General features: G+C 41.2%; 1 protein-coding gene across 2 annotated transcripts in view; it reads right to left on the reverse strand.

The window, feature by feature from the left end:
* Positions 1 to 15,906, reverse strand: part of LOC125161168 (protein lifeguard 1-like) — a 30,885-nt gene extending 14,979 nt beyond the window's left edge. The window contains exons 1-5 of one of the 2 annotated variants that reach the window (XM_047850820.1): positions 15,662 to 15,906; positions 15,397 to 15,521; positions 11,921 to 12,189; positions 1,261 to 1,339; positions 496 to 549 (exon numbers count right to left, since the gene is read on the reverse strand). In XM_047850820.1, the coding sequence (XP_047706776.1) occupies positions 496 to 549; positions 1,261 to 1,339; positions 11,921 to 12,185 (398 nt within the window). In that variant the 5' untranslated portion in view covers positions 12,186 to 12,189; positions 15,397 to 15,521; positions 15,662 to 15,906. Of the gene's footprint in view, positions 1 to 495; positions 550 to 1,260; positions 1,340 to 11,920; positions 12,190 to 15,396; positions 15,536 to 15,661 lie in introns of both variants that reach the window. The other variant, XM_047850819.1, reaches the window with a different exon arrangement.
* Between the last annotated feature and the right edge of the window lie 3,082 nt (positions 15,907 to 18,988).

Consider the following 18,988-nt stretch of genomic DNA (forward strand, 5'->3'; position numbering starts at 1 on the left):
GAATTTAAAAAAATTTTATTTTGAAATAATTATAGATTCACAAAAAGTTGCCAAGAGACAGAGGTCCCATGCATCCTTTACTCAGTTTCCCTCAAAGGTTACATCTTACATAAATATAGTATAATACCAAAGCCAGTGATTTGACATTGGTACAAGGTATATATAATGCTGTCATAGAACTTGGACACAAATCTATGAGTAGACATGTGTAACCAGCACCACAATCAAGATTTGAAACTATCCCATCATTAAAACCTCAACAAAGATCTCCTTCATGCCATCTCTTTATGGTACACAACACACACACACACACACACACACACACACACACACACACACACACCCTAGTTCCTTAGAACCACTAAGTTGCTTGTTTTCCATCTCTATGATTTTATCATTTCAAGAATGTTATACCTTCACCTAATTTTTAATAAAGAACCTCAGTCAATAGCTAACAGAAAAAAACCACAGTTTATTAAATCCAAGAATACTTACAAGATTGCATAGGTGAACCAGGCATTCATGAGCACCCAAGCTTTTAAACCCTTCCTGGTTAAAAAATAATTAATATAGTTTTAAATGATAAATTGTTTATTTTTCTAACTAATGTAATATTTCGGTAGAAGTAAAACAATCTCATGGGAAAGGGGTAAACCCTTAATCATTGGCAATGATAAATGAGGAGTTAAATGGTGAAACATATAACCATACCTTGCTTCTTAAAATATATTTATAAAAAGATAGTCATAATAAGTTGTAAGTTAAATTTGTATGAATGCAAATGTCCTGGTGACATTTTTATTTTTAAAAAATACTGCTAAGTGTACAAAGCAAAGAAAATCAATTTCTCATATATTTGTTTTGTAAATAGAGATTTTCACAGGATAGGTTTAAGCAGTGATGGGTCATAGTCCCTGAAATAATTTCAACATTCCAAGTCTCCAAGGCCTCCATAATCTCACCTTTTTTCCTTTATCCACTTTCATCTGTGGAAATAGCCAGGGAAAATAGAAAATGAAATAGTGTCCCAAAAAGACTAAGACAAAAAGATCTTGGCTTAGGAAGTTGAAGTAAAACTGTGGAAATCTACCAACACCTTGGTCTAAGAGTTGCCTCAGAAACAACAAAGCTATAGAGATATTATAGCCTATGAATGATTAAGAAAAAATAGATAATTTTTAATGAACAAAATTGAGTTGATTCGATAAGAATTAATGTGAACAACTTAATATTTCATTTACATCAGTAACAAAGACTTACCAGAAAATAAACACGCTGATAATCGCCCCAGTGACCACCAACTGAGCCGACAGGATCAGGAACACTTTTATAATGAAAGCTGAAGAGACAGAAACATTATGTTTACGATACAATGTTCAAAAGTAAAAAAACAAATTTAGGGGCGTCTGTGTGGCTCAGTCGGTTAAGTGGTCACTTCGGCTCAGGTCATCATCTCACGGTTTGTGAGTTCGAGTCTTGAATCAGGCTCTGTGACAGCTCAGAGCCTGGAGCCTGCTTCAGATTCTGTGTCTCCCTCTCTCTCTGCCCTTCCCCTACTCACTCTCTCTCTCTCTCTCTCTTTCACACACACACACACACACACACACACACACACACACACTCACTCTCTCTCTCTCTCTCTCAAAAATAAACATTAAAAAAATTTTAATAGAAATGTAATTACCTATTTTTGATACTTAACAAAAGAATATTTCCTCTGATTTGTTTTTTGAGGATAGGAAAAGGAGTAGTAGTTTAGAGTCAGCAAATGGAATAACCACAAAAATACAGCTCTACAGAACTTGTGGGAAATATTCCATTTGGATGGTTAGAGGTGTTTTATTGGCCATCTGAGGATTTATCCACAGAAGTCCCAAAAATCTAAAAGACAAACCCAGGAACTTAATTCCTTATGATTCACACCCTGTCCTCCTTAGGACCACAAGTGACCTGAAAGTCTCTGAATATTGCAGGCCATTACTAGGGATCCAGCTCCCGCATGCATGCAGAATGGAGCACTGAGAGGCCTCAAAGCTGCGGGTAGCAAGGGTGGTTAGCCCTTGGAGATGGCCTTGGGCTCACCTGAAGTTTGCAGATTTCCCACAACTTTTCTTGCCAGCCTTCCTGCCTTCAGCAACTCCCTTCCCTTCTACTCGAGCAGACATCAGGTAAAACAAGGAATTACAAGACCAAGGGGTTCCCAGCCGCACTCCCAAGCACAATACAGAACATGTCGGCACCTCCTTTTGCTAACTTCCTACTGCACAGGTTTTTCTGGAGTGCTCTGAATATGGTCCTGGGGATGACAATGAACGGTTTTGTAGCTTTCTCTCAATTTTAAAAGGAGAAAAAAAAAACAGAGAGTGCTGCTTAAAGATGACTTAAAGGACTGTCAACTGTGCCGTTTTGCTATGTGGTTTCTATGCACAGGAAGGGTGACAACAAAGAAATGGGACTGAGCTATGTTAATAAAAATACCAGAACGTATGTGCCCGATTTTGGGCTGCCTACATTAAAACATTCATGTAATCAACATTTATTTCACCTCTACTATGTCTCAGGGACTGGGAGGGAATGCTTTTTTTTAATGTTTATTTTATTTTTGACGGGGGGGAGGGGGAGGAAGGGAGGGAGGGGCAAAGAGAGGGGAACAATACATACAAAAGGGTGAATTGGATCCTTCCTTAGGTCATACATACACAAAAACTAATTATTAGTTTAAAATGGATGGAGGGGGGCCTGGGTGGCTCAGTTGGTTGAGTGTCCAACTCTTGATTTCGGCTCAGGTCATGATCTCACAGTCCAGTCTGTGAGTTCGAGTCTCATGTTGGGCTCTGCATTATCAGCACGAAGCCTGCTTGGGATTCTCTCTCTCTTTGCCCCTCCCCATTGGTGATTTCTCTCTCTCTCTCTCTCTCTCTCTCTCTCTCTCTCTCTCTCTCTCAAAATAAATATTTTTTTTTTAAAAAAAAGATAGACAATAAGAAGTGTTGACAAGGACTTGGGAGAAATAGGAACCCTCATACATTGCTGGTTGGAATGTAAATGATGCAGTCACTTTGCCTCCCTCAAGGCAACCTTGCTATTTGCTTACTTGACAACATCCCTCAAGACCTTGTAAAATGAGACCACTTAACATCAGACCACATGTTTGTGTGTTACCATATGTGGGAGACGAAGTAAAAAAATACATAGAAAACTACACCACGTGGCGTTCGGGGCTCAGTTCTTTGGGTACGAACCCAACTGAGCAGTGCCAGCAGGAATAAAGTTGCTTCCTGGAAAGAAAAGCCTTGGTGTTACGACTCTCTGTGCAAGAATCCTGCTACATTACTGGGGGGCTCGTCTGGGATTCAGACAGTGCATTTCCACCTCCTTTGCCACCGGGGCTGCAAACCTCGGGGTGCCGGGAGAGGCAGACTCACCTGGTGCCAGCAGACCACTTGATCCACAGGAGACCAGCCCTCCTGGCACACCAGGGCAACAAGCCCCATATGTGCTCATGGAACCCAAGAGGCCCAGGAACCGGCTCAGGGATCCCCATCAGCCTTCTAAGAACCCAGGTTCGTTTTGGCAGACCTGCCCGTAAGAGGCAGAAGGGGAGCCTGATCACCTCCCAGAGGTCCACTAGTAGTTCCACAAGGGATGAGGAACGAAGCTGCAACACTAAGGTGTTGGTGCTGGGCAACAGGTTGGAGTCGCCGTGTGACTGTGTATGGGGACTTGTGTCTCCTTCATTTCCTTGGTCAACGACTATAATTCGAGCCAACTGTCTCTGGTTATTCTACCTCAGAACGGGGACTTGAGGGAATATTCCCAAGCAGCTGCCAAAACTCCTTTTGTTTCGGGGAAATTCCCTGTCTTCTCAGGACTGACATGGACTGTCTCATTCCACTGGTGGCAAACAAAACAAAAGAAACCTGGAGTCGGCTCCTCTGTCTGAGCTGCCAAGATTTAAAACTGGAAATTCTCTTCTCTGCCTTCCGCTGGCACCTGTCTCTTCTGTCTTCCCTTCCCCGATCCTGTTTCTGCACCACCTGGGGGGCGGCTGGCACAACTGGCTCCTCAATGCCTCGGGCACCATCAGCTCCTCCTCCCACCCTAGATGTCCAGGAACAAAGATGACCGATGTCAGATTTCCCCACCAACATTGCAGGTAAAAATTAACCAAGGGGAACAAATTGTTTTACATGGACTCAAGTAAAATGTATTCAGTGTTTAAGCTAATTTAAGTTTGTTGTTAAGACAGATATTAAGATAGATGATGTTTATCAACATTGAAAAAACTTTTATTCTACCTTGATTTGCTGAGGGTCAAATAAGCTCATGTTATCTCTGTTCCAATTTGTTAACAAAAGGATGACTTAAAGTGACAGTTAATTTTGTTGGTTTCTTAAGTTTTCATGGGTAATTGTTAAGATAGCTTTTAAAGTCTTTGGTAACCTAAAATGTTAAAGTTTTGCTTGCATGCATGCTAAATTGAGATTGAATTCATTCGATATCTAATGAGATAAGAGGCTAAACCACTAATTACTAGATGTAGGTTTGTGCTTCTGACTTGTTGCAGAAATAAACAAAGCATATTTGGAACTGTTGAAAAACATGCCTTGTGCTTAATGGATTCATAAGTTTGCCATTTAAAAAAATTCTGATGTAACATAGAGTTCACAATTGGTTACTACTTAGTTTTCACTGAAGACTAAGGTTTCTAAGAGTTAAAATTCTGCTACATGTAGTTAAAACTGATAAAAATAAGAAAAGCAACTCTCTATGTAGAAAGTAGTAGATATGAAAGAAAGATATAAGAAATGGAAATATATTTTTGTTGAAGGTAGAAGAAAGTAATTTTGTCCTAAATGAGACTGGTTATTTGGAGAGAAATGGCTTGGGACAAAATCTAAACGCAAGGAAAAATTGTAGAATGTTCGTGAAGGAAAATATTTAAAAAGAAATTTTATGTGTGGTCAGGATGGACTAAGGTTAAAATAAATGGATTTTAAAACTACACAGGGTTGAGATTAAAATTCTTCCTCCTTTGATCCAAAGGCTGGGAAAATGATGACAATACCCTTAGTGCGGTCCTCCAAATCCTTCATATTTGTGTTGTTCCTATTTAGCAGAGGAATGGATGCCTCTGCCATATGAGGGATAGATAATATACAAAGGGCTTTTACTAAGATACATGAGAGCCATTTTACTAAACGTAGCCCACTGTATGCCAAAAATGGATTTCTACATGACTGAAACATATTTATGTGGGCGTTGTTGAAAAAGGCAGGGGAATAGACCTTGACTTTGGCTCTTTAACTCCTTCCCTCAATGGCCAATGATCAATATGTAAGTTACTGTTGGGCCAAAATAAAATTAGTGCATCCTATGGCAACCAGGAAAGTCTTGCTTAGTCACAGTCCATACTCCCAAGGTCCTACAGGTGGGAAACAGAGGGGTAAAAACAAACAAACAAACAAAAAGACAAGACAAAACAAAACAAAACAAACTGGAAAGACCAGGCCAGCTCTCAGAGGTAAGGTCAAGCCCGGGTAAGAATGACTACTCCCAGCACCTCACAAGCCTGACAGGGCTTTTGGCTGCCAGTCGCATAGCCAGCCAAAACAAGAGGCCAGGGAGATGAGGTTTCTCCTGGCCAGCTATAGAAAATTGAGATAAGGGACAACTTTCTTCCTTTTTCCCATAGATGGGTAATTCCCCAACCAAGGCCATTACTCCTTTGGAATGCATTATGATTCATTTTCTTTTGCACCAAGGCTTGGCCGCAATACAAATTGGAAAAGGGAACCTGGACACCAGAGGAAAATATCAATGACAATACAACCCTACAATTGGACATGTTTTACAAATGTGAAGGGAAATGGGGAGGATTCCCTTATGTTCATTGTTTTTGGGCCTTAAGAAAAAATCTTATGTATGTATATATATATAAGCATATATATAAAAGCATATATATAAGCACACACATTATATATATATATATATAGGTGGATCCTAATTTAATGACAACCCTTTCTAAAGTCCAGCAATCAGGAGGGGAAACAATTAAGGGCCCCTTACCTGTACCCAAAACAGACCTAGAGAAGGAGGAAGGGAAGTCTTCCACCTCAACCTCCTCCTCTTCAGGTCCTTTATCTATCTATCTATCTATCTATCTATCAAAAAAAAAATACAATTCTGCTCCCTGCTACCCACCTTATCCAGGCCCTCCCTGTAATGTAACAGGCATGTTTTTCTTACAGGAAGCTAGAATGCCAGAAGAAAAAACGTTTACATTACAAGGTTTAAGACAGATAATAGGAGATCTAGGTAAATTTTCTGATCAGATAAGCATATAAAGCCTTTCCAGAATATTACATATTTTTTTGAGTTGACCTGGAAAGATACAATGCTTTTGTTAAATCAGACTCTTAATGAGATAGATGTTTTGAGAAAAAAAATTTTAAGGAAATCTAGCTTTTAAATTATGCTAAATTAGCCACTGTTTTACAAACACAAAATGGGAGCCCAATGGCCTTCCTGGAGAGGTTGAGGGAGGCTCTCATCAAATATATGGCTATCTCCCCTGACACTCCTAAGGCTGAGATGATTTTAAAGGACAAATTTGTCAATCAGCCCTAGATATTCAGAGAAAATGCAAAAATTGGCTGTTGGCCTTGAAGGGATCCTTGGAGGAGCTCTTATGAGCTGCCAATTGGGTATATTACAAACAAAACAGAAAAGGAGGACGGAAAAAAAAAAAAAAGTCTGAGGCCTTAGTTGTGGCCTTATGTACTATGTCAGACTGGACTTCCTGTGGTCCTGGCACCAAGTGCCATTTATATGGCCGTTCAGAGCACTAAAATGAGAACATCCTCAGAGGGGACAACCAAAATGAAAACCCCATAAGCCATGCCCCTTGTATAGAAACAATCACTGGAGATCTGAATGTCCTCGGGGACCTCTATCTGTGAGGGCTCAGATAACCAATGTCCCTGGAAGGGAGTAACCAGGGCCTGGGGCTCTTCACATTGGCTCCCCTAAACCAACTGTCTATCAGAAACCCAGAGCCTTGGGTAACTCTAAATATAGAAGGAAAACTGGTTGATTTCCTTCTTAACACCAGAGCTACCTTTTCTGTCCTCCTTTCCACTCCAGGCCAACTACCCAAACGTGACCTCTGGAAAACTTCTAACTAAATTTTTCTCTCAGCCCCTGGGATGTAGATGGGGAAATCTAATTTCTTCTCATTCTTTTCTCATAATGCCAGAGAGCCTTACTCCATAGCTAGAAAGGGACATTATAAGTAAATTAGAGACTAGGGTGCTACTAACTACAAACAGATCAACAATTATGTGAGCTTTCGAAAATTACTGGATATTGTAGGCTATAGATAACAGGATTCAGGAAAATAGTTTGCTCCTATATGAATTATTAAAGGAGACTCAATCCCACCTACTCTCTGCACCCCCCCCCCAAATAAACTGGGGTCTGACTTCTAGACACTGTCTCCAGTCCTTGGAATGGTTACAAACAGAGCAGGGCAATTACTGTTACCATGCTCACAGAGCAAAAGATTATTAAAATACAGCACCAGGCCTTTCATTTAGGGAGGGGCAAAACTTATCAAATGGCCCAAAGGATGTCTCTCGAAAAAACTTGTCAAAGAGAATTCTGCAAGTAGTTTCAGGCTGTAAAGTATGTCTTAAAAACAATCCTTTCAACCACAAACTTGCTCTCCCAGACAATCAAGGAACTGGAGACTATCCAGGAAAGACTAACAATAAGGTCTCACTCAGATGCCAAAGTAAAAAAAAAAAAAAAAAAAATTCCAGTATCTGTTTGTGGGGGTTAATACTTTTACTAGTTGGGTAAAGGCTTTCCCCTACAAGATAGAAAGGGATAAAAAGTAATAAAAATTCTGCTTTATAAAATAATACCCAGGTTTGGCTTAACTGAAAATTTACAAATTAATAATGGTAAATGGCTACCTTGACTCTTTCTCTAGAACTCCTGGCTCTTGAAAAAGTTTTACAACTCAAAATAAAACAAACTGCGTATACTCAGCAAAACTCTAAGTAACACCTTACAAGCATTAGATACTTAAAAAAAAATTTTTTTTAATTCAGTTAGGGCCAAAGTCTTCGAAATAGAGCCACCATTGATTACTTACTGCTCCTGCTTCTCCATCACTTGGGTTATGAGAGATTCCCTGACATATATTGTTTACAAAGTCAGGGTCTCTCCTAGATTATTTGACAGATTTGGAAACTGTAGACATTAAGATGCCATCTTATTGGTCAGTATAATCTTTACTTTGTGTTTTTCTCTTTGTGTCTGCTAATGTTTATGCCACCTCATGCCTGCCAGCCTTCCTGTAAAACCACACTGTGGGCCACTTGACTGACCCATGGGTAGACTCTAACTGCTATACCCCTACACCATCCCTTACCAGCTTGGAGAAGCCAGAACAGTTATCGTCCCTGTTCCCTAACAGCAGTTACAGGCCCTGTTCGAGGGGAGAAATAAATAGGGAAAGGGTTACATTAGGGAGGGAAATATAAGGGCCATCCAGGGAGGCAGACTGCGGCTGCAGTGGGAGGCTAAAGAAGCAGATGGGGTTCTCCCTTTATAAAATCCTTTATAGGTGCCCTCCCCCCATTATCAAGGGCATAAGGCAGGGGGATCTAAATGAGACAGACAATATAACCCTAAGACAACAGATGCGGGCCCTTGGGTTTACCTTAACCACCTTAGACCACTGGGTCAGGGAGCGATTACATGTGAATCTGACCACAGACACTCACCCCTTTTAACCAGGAGATGCAACATGGATAAAGGAATGAAATGTCCAGCCCCTAAAACCCCTCTGGAGGGGCACATTCACTGTCATTTTGTTCACCCCTACTGCAGTACAGATCGCTGAAGTGGGTCCCTGGATTCACTACAGCAGAGTGAAGCTGGAATCTCGAAACCGGGAGTGCATTCCTGATCTATCAATGCTGTGCAAGCTCACCATATGGAAGAAGTGGTCTGCAACTCCAGAGGCTCCAGGAGACTGCAGCCCCGCTTTAGTCACTCCAGAAGCTGACTAATCTACCCAGGGCAAAAGCCTGAGGAATCAACAGTCCAGTGAAACAAAAGACTGTCCTTATTTTCTATATGTTTCCTTACTGTGATGCACTGTCACACCTTGCTTCTCACTATTATTATGATTCTTGCTCTACTCTTTGCTATAGGATGGGCTGAGGCCGCTCTGGCCAGCTAAAAATGTGATAAGTAATGTGATAAATGTGATAAATGTGTTTCTGTTAACACTCACCTTCCTTTTGTGGATAGGATACTTCGTTGGTACCAACATGGCGAAACAAAGGCCATAAAAGACTAAAAAAGTTAGATCCCCACAAACTTATAGTAAAACAAAATACCCCAGTCCTACTATCAGGGTTTGGCTTCTCAAAAGGTCAATTATTGAAAAAAACCTGTCTTGCTTAGTGTGAAAAAAGCTCATCGTCATCTCTGTTAAAAACTTAACATGCCTAGGCCAAACATTTTCTAACTCAACTGCCTGAAAAACCCAGTGGTGGGGGACCCAGATCACCTTGAGCCAGATCCCCACTCCTTGTCTTAACTTCTCTCATCTCTGAGAGGCCTGGGACAACATCAACGCAGCTATCAAATGGCGGGCCCCAGGTGGACTATATACTAGATATGTGGAAGGACAGCCTATATAAACCTCTAAACCAAGATGATGCTCTTTGACCCTAAATAGAGGAGTCTGAGCATCAAAGGGGGGAATGTGGTAGGGTCCCCTCCCTAAGGAAAGAAAAAAATAAAAACCTCAAGGCAACCCTGCTCTTCGCTTACCTGACAACATCCCTCAGGACCTTGTAACGTGAGACCACTTAATCAGACTGCATGTTTGTGTTTTACCATATATGGGAGACAAAGAAGTAAAAAATACATAGAAAAAAACTACTCCACGTGGCGTTCAGGGCTCATTTCTTCGGGTTAGAACACAACTGAGTGGTGCTGGCAGGAATAAAGTTGCTTCCTAGAAAGAAAAGCCTCAGGGTCAGGACTCTCTGTGTGAGAATCCTGCTACAAAATAACCACAATGTGTTCTATCCAAGCCATAGACTACTATATGATCATAGAGAAGGAAGTAGTGACATGTACTACAACATGGGTGAACCCTGAACACATTATGCTAAGCACAAGGCAATCACAGAAGATCACATACTGTAGGATCCCATTTATATGAAATATCCAGAATACAAAAATTCATAGAGACAGAAAGTAGGTTAGTGGTTTGTCAGAGGCCAGGGGGAGGATGGGATGAGGGGTGACTGACTGCTAATGGATATCGGTTTCTTTTTGTGGTTGCACAACTGTAAATATGCTAAAAATCATTGAATTGTACATTTAAAAGGAGTGAATTTATGATATAGAAATTGTATAAAGCTGCTTTAAAAAATTATAGCCCCCCAGCCCCATAACTTTTTTTTAATGTTTATTTATTTTTGAGAGTGAGAGACACAGAGCATGAGCAGGGAAGGGGCAGACAGAGAGTGAGACACAGAATCTGAAGGAGGCTTCAGACTCTGAGCTGTCAGCACAGAGCCCTAAGTGGGGCTTGACCCACGAACCATGAGATAATGGCCTGAACCAAAATCAGATGCTCAACCTACTGAACCTCCCAGGCACCCCTACCATAACTTTTAATCCATTACCCTGCTATATTTTTCCTTTGTTTCCATAGTGCTGTCAATATACCATATAATTTTTTTTTTTTAAGTGGGAAAGGCCCCAGCCTCTGCCCTCCAGGAGAGGCAAATGATTAACTCTAACAGTGGTGAGGAGGCTTTACATATGTTTTCAATACAACCCCTTAAACCTGATTCCCTCATCTGTTAAATAACACTACAGTGACTTCATTCACAGGGTTGTTGTAAGGACCCAATGCAAAAATATTCCTCTTGCACAACACCTGGTGATGAAAGATTGGTACCCGTGGCAGAGGTGACTAGTTGCTTAGTGACATCCATTCTCCCTGGCTCCATCACTATCCACCCCAAATCTTGTTAAAGATGGCAATGGGCCCAACTGAAGACCTACACGTGGAGGTGGCCACATGATCCTGGTAGGGTCAATGACAGGAGATTGGAAATTCGTGGGTGTGGTTTCTGGGAAAGCCTCTCAATAGAGGTCAGATTTGGCTGACTCTCAGGACATCTGAGACCCATGAATGGCACCTCTTGCGGTTGTCAAGGCAGCAGACCAGCCATGGCCTTTCTTTGCCCTTGCCTTTCCCTATCTGGAAGGCCAGAGCTCCAAAAGGCATCTTTCCAGCCACAAGATGGGGGGTGAGGGCCACAGGGAGTCGGCAATGGGATTCAAAGTTCACAGCCCACCTTTAAGTTGTCTAGGCCCTAAGAAGGTCTAAGTGTGACAAAGTGATCATTGGGGACCTGCAGCATTTGCCTTGAACTGCCTACCTTCAAATTTCCCATTTCATGAAAGAGAAAAGAAATATTTATTTAAGCCATAGTGTTTTAGGTTCCTGTTGCTCACAGCTGAATATACTTCCTATACAAAATTAATGTCTAGGGCACTGAATTAGTATGCTTTAAAACTTAAGACAAGATCATGGCATCACGTTGTATGTAGGTAACAACATTCCACAATCAATGAGTAATTCATATATCCTAAGGGAACCACAAGTTATTCCCCATAATATGTTTGTGATGAACTTCTGAATGCCTTGGACCACTCTGGGGCCATCTACATCATGGCCCTACATCATGCTTCATGGTAAAGTATGACTTGGAAACAGTAAAGGCAAAGTTAAGTCTTCTAACAGTCCACTCTGGAAACATTTTAAGAGAACACTTGCTGTTCTGTTCCAAAAAGTTAATTTCTTTATTCTTACCTCTGCGGATTGATGAATCTGAGAACGGATGGCTTAAAGTATTGCTGAACTCTGGGGTGGTATCCTCTGAAATCTGTACCACATAGCTATCCATGGGCTCTCTAGTCTTTGCATGTGGTTCTCCATGATTTCTTTGTGGCTCAGATGAAGGTGAACTTGTGGAGGCACTAGACTTGGTCTGGACGTTACTATCTACTGCTTTCCGAACCAGACGCTGATGATCTCCAGAACTAAAGTCTATTGGTTCACTGACCTCCAAGTCCATTTTCCTGAAGGACGAAAATCATTATTTAAGTCCTTGTGCTCATGAACCCACTACAACCTTAGCATCCTCATACCATTCAAGGAATTTTTTTTCTTAATTTTAACTGCCTTAGCTCAGTACTTACCAAGTCAGTACTTAACAAATATTTATTGGATGAATGATGAATACTTTTAAGATGAGGTCTATAGAGTAAAATAACTTGCATTCTATTATAAAATTAATGTTTATAAATTCATTCAGCAAAGACTTAATAATCTCCCTCTTATGTGCCAAGTGTGCAGCTGTCCTCATCACCTCTGCCCTCAAAGTGCTTATATTTTGGAAGAGAAGATAACCAAACAATATAAAAGGCAAAATTTGACAATAAACTTCATATTAAAAAACACATATATAAAAGGAAAAATAAGCAGGGTCAGGAACAATGGATGCTATGAGAACCCCCAATGAAATCTGGAGGAATATGCAGGAAGTAGAAGAGGTTGTCAAAAGCTTCCAGAGAAAGTGAAGTTTAAGCCAAAGTTGGAAGATGAGTAGGAGTAAGAGGTGGGGAAAGGCAGGGGAATCAGCCTGGACCAGAACTGGAAGCAGCAGAGAGGTCAGGTTCCAAAGCAGAATGAGGTTAGACAGAGGACTAGTTAGGGCAGGTCAGTGAGGGGCTGGCAAGCCAAATTCATCCTGAAGGTAATGACTGTGGTAGGCAGAATAAATGCCCCCACCCCCAAAGAGGTGCACATCCTAATCTCTGGAACTGGCAAATGCTACCTCCCATAGCAAAGAGAACATTGCAGATGTAAGTTAAGGATTCTGATGTAGGGATGTGATCCAGGGTTATCTGGAGGATCCAGCTGAATCACAAGCATCCTTAGGATTATACCTATAAGAGGGAGGCTGGAGGATCAGAGTCACAGGAGATGTGACCACAGGAGCAGAGGTCAGAGTAATAGAGTTGCTGTCTTGGAAGATGGAGGGAGGGGCCAAGAGCCAAGGAATGCAGGAGGTCTCTGGAAGTTGGAGAAGACAAGGAATACATTTATTCTCCCCTAGCATCTCCAGAAAGGAATGCTGACACTTTGGTTTTAGCCCAATGAGACTGATTTTGGACTTCTGATTTGCAGGACTGTAAGATGAAAATATGTATTGTTTTAAGGCATCATGTTTATAGTAATTTGTTACAGCAGCCATAGATAACTAATACAATGAGGAATTACTGAAGCTTCTCTAGCAGGGCACCATGGGGATCTGACTAGAAAGGTTGCACTAGGCACAGTGTGGAGAAAGAGCCAGAATAAGCAAAAACAGAAGCAATGAGACCAGAAATCCAGGTAAGAGATTACGGTGGCTCTGCCACAGTGCTTTAGAGCAGAACACAGTTCTTAGAAAACCAGTACTAAATGAACCAAAAGTGGCAAATAAAGGCCCCCCACCATTAACTTCAGGAGGACATGAAGACTCAGACAAGCCCCTGCTGCTGGCCTTCTGCCCCACAAAGTCTGAGGAGATTGTTGAGAGGGCCAGGGATTGGGCAAACCATAGACCAACTGGGAATGGCATAAACAGAAGGTCTGAACAGAACACCACACTCTTGGACAGACAGATTCTGTTTTGTAAAGATGTCCTTCTCTTCAAATTAATCTCTAAATTTTACAAAATTCATTGGGATTTTTTTTTTAGTACTTGAAAACGTTAACTCTAGAATTCATCAGAAAGAGTAAATATATGAGAATAATCAAAAAAATTGAAAGAGAAGGATTATGGGGAGGTGGGGAGTAGCGATTTACCTTATCAAACACCAAAATATCATGAAGCTATAGAATTAAAAGTGTGGTGCTAGCACGTCAATAGATAAATGCACTGATGGAATGGAAGACATGTAAGAAATAGACCCATGTATATATGAGAATTTAAAATCTGATGAAGGTGGAGTTTGAAATTATTGTCCCATGGTGTTGGAACAATTAGCTATGCATGGAAAACAAAGTTAAGAACCATTTCACATCTTTTACAAAAATGTATTCCAGATGAATTAAAGATATTATAATCTCTCATAAAATATAGAATATCTAATAGCCATAGATATTCTATAAGAAAATATCAAAAAAAATCTTCGTAGGCCTTTGGAAGAATGATACCATAAAAGAAAGGCTTGCTAAATCTGGGGTACAAAAACACTTAAAATATCATTATAAAAAGATACCAATAAGTCTGAAATGCAAAATTGTGAAAATAAAGTTTGCAATGTTTACTGTGAAAAGTTTCTAACAAGAAAAAGATGAGCAATTCAACAGAAAGATGAGAAAAGAATATAAATAGGAAATTCATAAAGGAAAGTTACATGGTCAGTGAACTTAGGAGATAATCCCTCACAAATATCCAAAGAAGTGCAAGTAAAAACAACTGTGAACAGTCTTCAAGTAAAAACAATTGTGGTTTTTGTTTTTTGTATAAAAGACCGGTGAAAACTAAAAAGATAAATCGCAGAGTCACGAGGGTATAGAAAAAATGGATAACCTAGGGCCACATTACGACTTGTGGGGGTCCTACGTGCATTTGCTTTTGGGGATCCCCCTCCACACAAAAAATATTAAAATATACATTTTATGACTGCACTAGTGTAAAAAAAGTACAATCCAGGATGGATTAATTGTATACTATTTATTCATTTTTTTTTCTGATTTTAAAAGAAATTAAAATTTTTTCATGACCCCTAAAAGGACAGTGGGCCCTAGGCAACATGCCTATTGTGCCCAGTGGTGAAGTCAGCCCTGAGATAACCTCAGGGAGTTGGCAGCTATGTAAAGCTTTTTCTTGTAGTAATTTGGCAGCATCAGATTCAAAATGCCCAACAATTACATTTTCAGGAGGTTATCCCATAAAAATATCTGAACAGGCAATGATACAGGTATAAGGGAGCTCATTACCTTATTCACTGTTATTGCCCCAAATTTTAAAACAGACTAAATATCAGCCATTAAGGAAATGGTTAGATTGATTTTGGCAAAGAAAAGGTAGATATATATGGATTCATGCCATAAGTTCACTACGATACACTTTTGAATTATATACACCACACGCACAATTTCCAGAGACTGAAAACATATACTACAAACTGTTAGTATGTTTATCTCTAACAGAGCAGAGTTGGGGAATACACTCTGAGTTGTATGAATTTTTATAATGAGCATTTATTATTTATATAAAAAAAGATATTTACCTTTTTAAGAGAAAAAGAAAGACTTCTCTGTGTTGATAAAGTCTGGAGCTCCTCTGAGAAAAACGGTCCTCCCACAAGCCCTGAAAGCTGCTTCAATACCCGAGCTGGTTTCCTCCCAGGCAGTCCTGCAAATAAAAAGCTGGGGAGGTAGCAAGAGTTTCAAAGCACTTGAAAACAAAAACAAACTAACAAAGATCAAAGGCAGCTGAGCTCTTCTCCTGAAACTACAGTCAGCCGTGCCTTAATCTTAGAACAAGGCATTCACCTGGTCCTCAGAAAGCTTTCTTGTCTCCTAAACCAGAGGTCATCCAAAGGATAGGCAGACCCTGAGGCTGAGAAGGGAAGTTCTGAGTGACAGTTAGGGGAGTGGCAGTTGGAGCCTGGGGTGGGACAGAGTCCCTGCTGCCTAGGAGAGGGGCTCTGAGTCAAGTCTGTGCTTAGACTCACAGTGGTTAAAGGGTCATGGCTGATGTGCTGTGTCCTGAGTCTCAATGAGGCCCTACCCCTGAACCTCCAAAACTAACTACAGGTGAAGGAGAGTCCTAAAACCTTGGTCCAAGGCTTCCAGGCGCGGGGGTGGGAGCCATGGGACACACGTACAACTGTATTAGGTTATGACACGGAAGGTGTGTCTGTGGGGGAATGTGGACATCAGGATGCCTCTCCTGAGGATGACAAAGGGAAAGGTCAGCAAGAGTATCTGCCTAGGCTCTCCTCTCCTGCACCATCTCTGTCTCGTCCACAATCTCTCTCCCTAGTTTGTCGTGAGTTGACAACTTGAGTTAACTATGTTTTCCCAAGGTTACATGTCAGGGGGGAGTAGAACTAATGCCTTGACCAACCTGGTCAAAAGAAATGCTTCCCCCTCCTCCTCCTCTTCCTCTTTCTCCTCCTCCTCCTCCTCCTCCTCCTCCTCCTCCTCCTCCTTTCTTATTGGCCTCAGAATCAACATTAATAAATTGGGCACTTATCAGATGCAGAAGTTGTTTACAGTCTCACATGTACTCACTCACTGAATGCTCACATTGACCCTGTGAAGTATATGCTCTTATTATCCTCCTTTGACAGGTAAGTAAGTGGGGACTCAGGTGCTCTGCATCTGAGATGTAAAGGACAAAGGTATGAGTGGTCAAGGAGTTCCACGCTGCCCGTATTCACTGGGATGAATAGCATTCTCTTTGAAACCAACCTGTGATATATTTTATGCATCTTCTCTCTCTTTTTTTTTAATTTTAAGACTTTAAATTAATGAACCATGCAAATTAGACTGTCAACACTGATAATTCCCTGGGGAATTAAGCTTTATTCCTTTCCCTTAGTGTTAACTTTAAGACCTTAGGAAGTATTTATTTCTCTCTTCAAAGCTCTCTCTTTCTCTCTCTCTCTCTCTCTCTCTCTCTCTGTCACACACACACACACACACACACACACACACACACACACACACACACACACACCATGAACAGAATTTTCTCAAGCATCCCCGTAGGTACAACTTGTCTCTGTGGGCAACAACTGAACCCTTCGCTTGGGTTCAGGCTGGGTGTCTCTCTCTGTCTTTGTTTCAGTCTCAGACCTCTCCTCTAGCAGCTCAGGGAGCCAAGCCTGGCCAATTGTGGCTCTTGCTCTTACTGAGGCACCCGTGAGGAAGCAGGGGATTGGGTCACAGCCTACATCGAGTTGCCTTCCTGAGTTATTTTCTCCCACCCATTTCCCTCACCTCCTGACTTGTCTCTCCACCCCTGACCGCATCACCTTCTCTGCCTAGCAGCCCAGTTTGTCCTCACAGCACACCACTCTGTTACACTTTAGTACATCTGCACAGGACTGACAGCTTTGCTGCTTGGGGGAGAAGCCCCACTTATTGACTTAGAACTACGAACCAAGTACAAGAACTGATCAAATCTTCACACAGCCCTAAGGTGAGTAATACCATCCTTGCTTTACAGACAATGACCTGAGCCACAGGAGGAGATCCGGCTGCCAGTCCTTGAACTAGACCCAATCCACTGCACACTATCTCCAGCTGGGAGAGGATTTTAAGGACTGAAAAACTGCCTGTGTTTCCTTTTTTCCCATTTGATACTTTCTCTGTTTTTCTTCAACAGTTTTTTTTTTTTCAACATTTATTTATTTTTGGGACAGAGAGAGACAGAGCATGAACGGGGGAGGGGCAGAGAGAGAGGGAGACACAGAATCGGAAACAGGCTCCAGGCTCTGAGCCATCAGCCCAGAGCCTGACGCGGGGCTCGAACTCACGGACCGCGAGATCGTGACCTGGCTGAAGTCGGACGCTTAACCGACTGCGCCACCCAGGCGCCCCTCTCTGTTTTTAAAAGAAAAGGAACATGGGTGCCTGGGTGGCTCAGTAGGTTAAGCGTCCGACTTTGGCTCAGATCATGATCTGAGTTTGTGGGTTTGAGCCCCACATTGGGCTCTGTGCTGACAGCTCAGAGTCTGGAGTCTGCTTCGAATTCTGTGTCTCCCTTTCTCTCTACCCTCCCTGCTCATGCTCTGTCTCGCTCTCTGAAAAATAAACATTAAAAAAGGTTTTTAATAAAAAAATAAAATAAAAGGAACACACGATGTGGTGAAAAGAATTCAAACAATGCAAAATGAAACGTGAAAGTCTCCCTCACTAATTCTGTTACCATCAACTGACAAGTTTTCTTTCTAAATGACTAACACAAATACTCATCACACACATATAGCTTTCAAATGTATGCAAAATTATCATATTTTATACACTGTTTTATAAATTGCTTTCTTTCCTTTATCTTCATATAAGCACATAGAAGAGCCTCAAATAGTCATGTGTCACTCAGAATGAAATCCTAAGTCCTTACTTTGGCCAACATAATCTTGATGCAAAAATTTGACAAAGATATTACAAGAAAGGAAATTATAAGCCCATCTCATGAACATACACACAAAATTTGAAAAATATTACTGAACCAAATCCAGCAATATGTGAAAAGGATGGTGTATCACAACCAAGTTGGATTCATTCCAGGAGTTGTAATGTTAGTTTAACATTCAGAAATCTACCCGTGTTATCCACACATTGATAAAGAAGAAAAAACATTGTGATCATCTCATAGAGAAAACTATTTGATAAAACTGTATACATTTCTGATGAAAGTAGAACCAGAAGGCAACTTTCTTAACCCAACAAGAGGAATCTACAAAATCTATGGTGTCTGAGGCCAATACCCTGGTTATTTCTGGATAAGGGGCAAGTAGGGGCTTTCATGGTGGTAATGTTCTATTTCTTGATTTGGTGGCCAGAGTTACTTTGTGATAAAAGGGAGGGAAATGTAGTTCTTCCTGATGATCTCAGAAAGAGATGACCAGGAGCTGTAGGAGCTGACAAAAACAGGAGATGGAGATATGGGCTGAGGAGGAATGGTGGAAACAGTGTTGGGTGTTTTCACACATGTGGATGTTGACCCAACCCAGGATGGTGTCCTATGGTGGAGAGGAAGCTGGTGATCCAGGGGTCAAGGTTCTCAGTGAAAGAGAGGGAGTAATCTGCAGATGAACTGCAAAGAGAAGTACATCAGGAGACGGAGAGATGCATTAGGGGGCATGA

This window comes from Prionailurus viverrinus, chromosome A2 (assembly GCF_022837055.1).
Source record: "Prionailurus viverrinus isolate Anna chromosome A2, UM_Priviv_1.0, whole genome shotgun sequence".
NCBI lineage: Eukaryota > Metazoa > Chordata > Mammalia > Carnivora > Felidae > Prionailurus > Prionailurus viverrinus.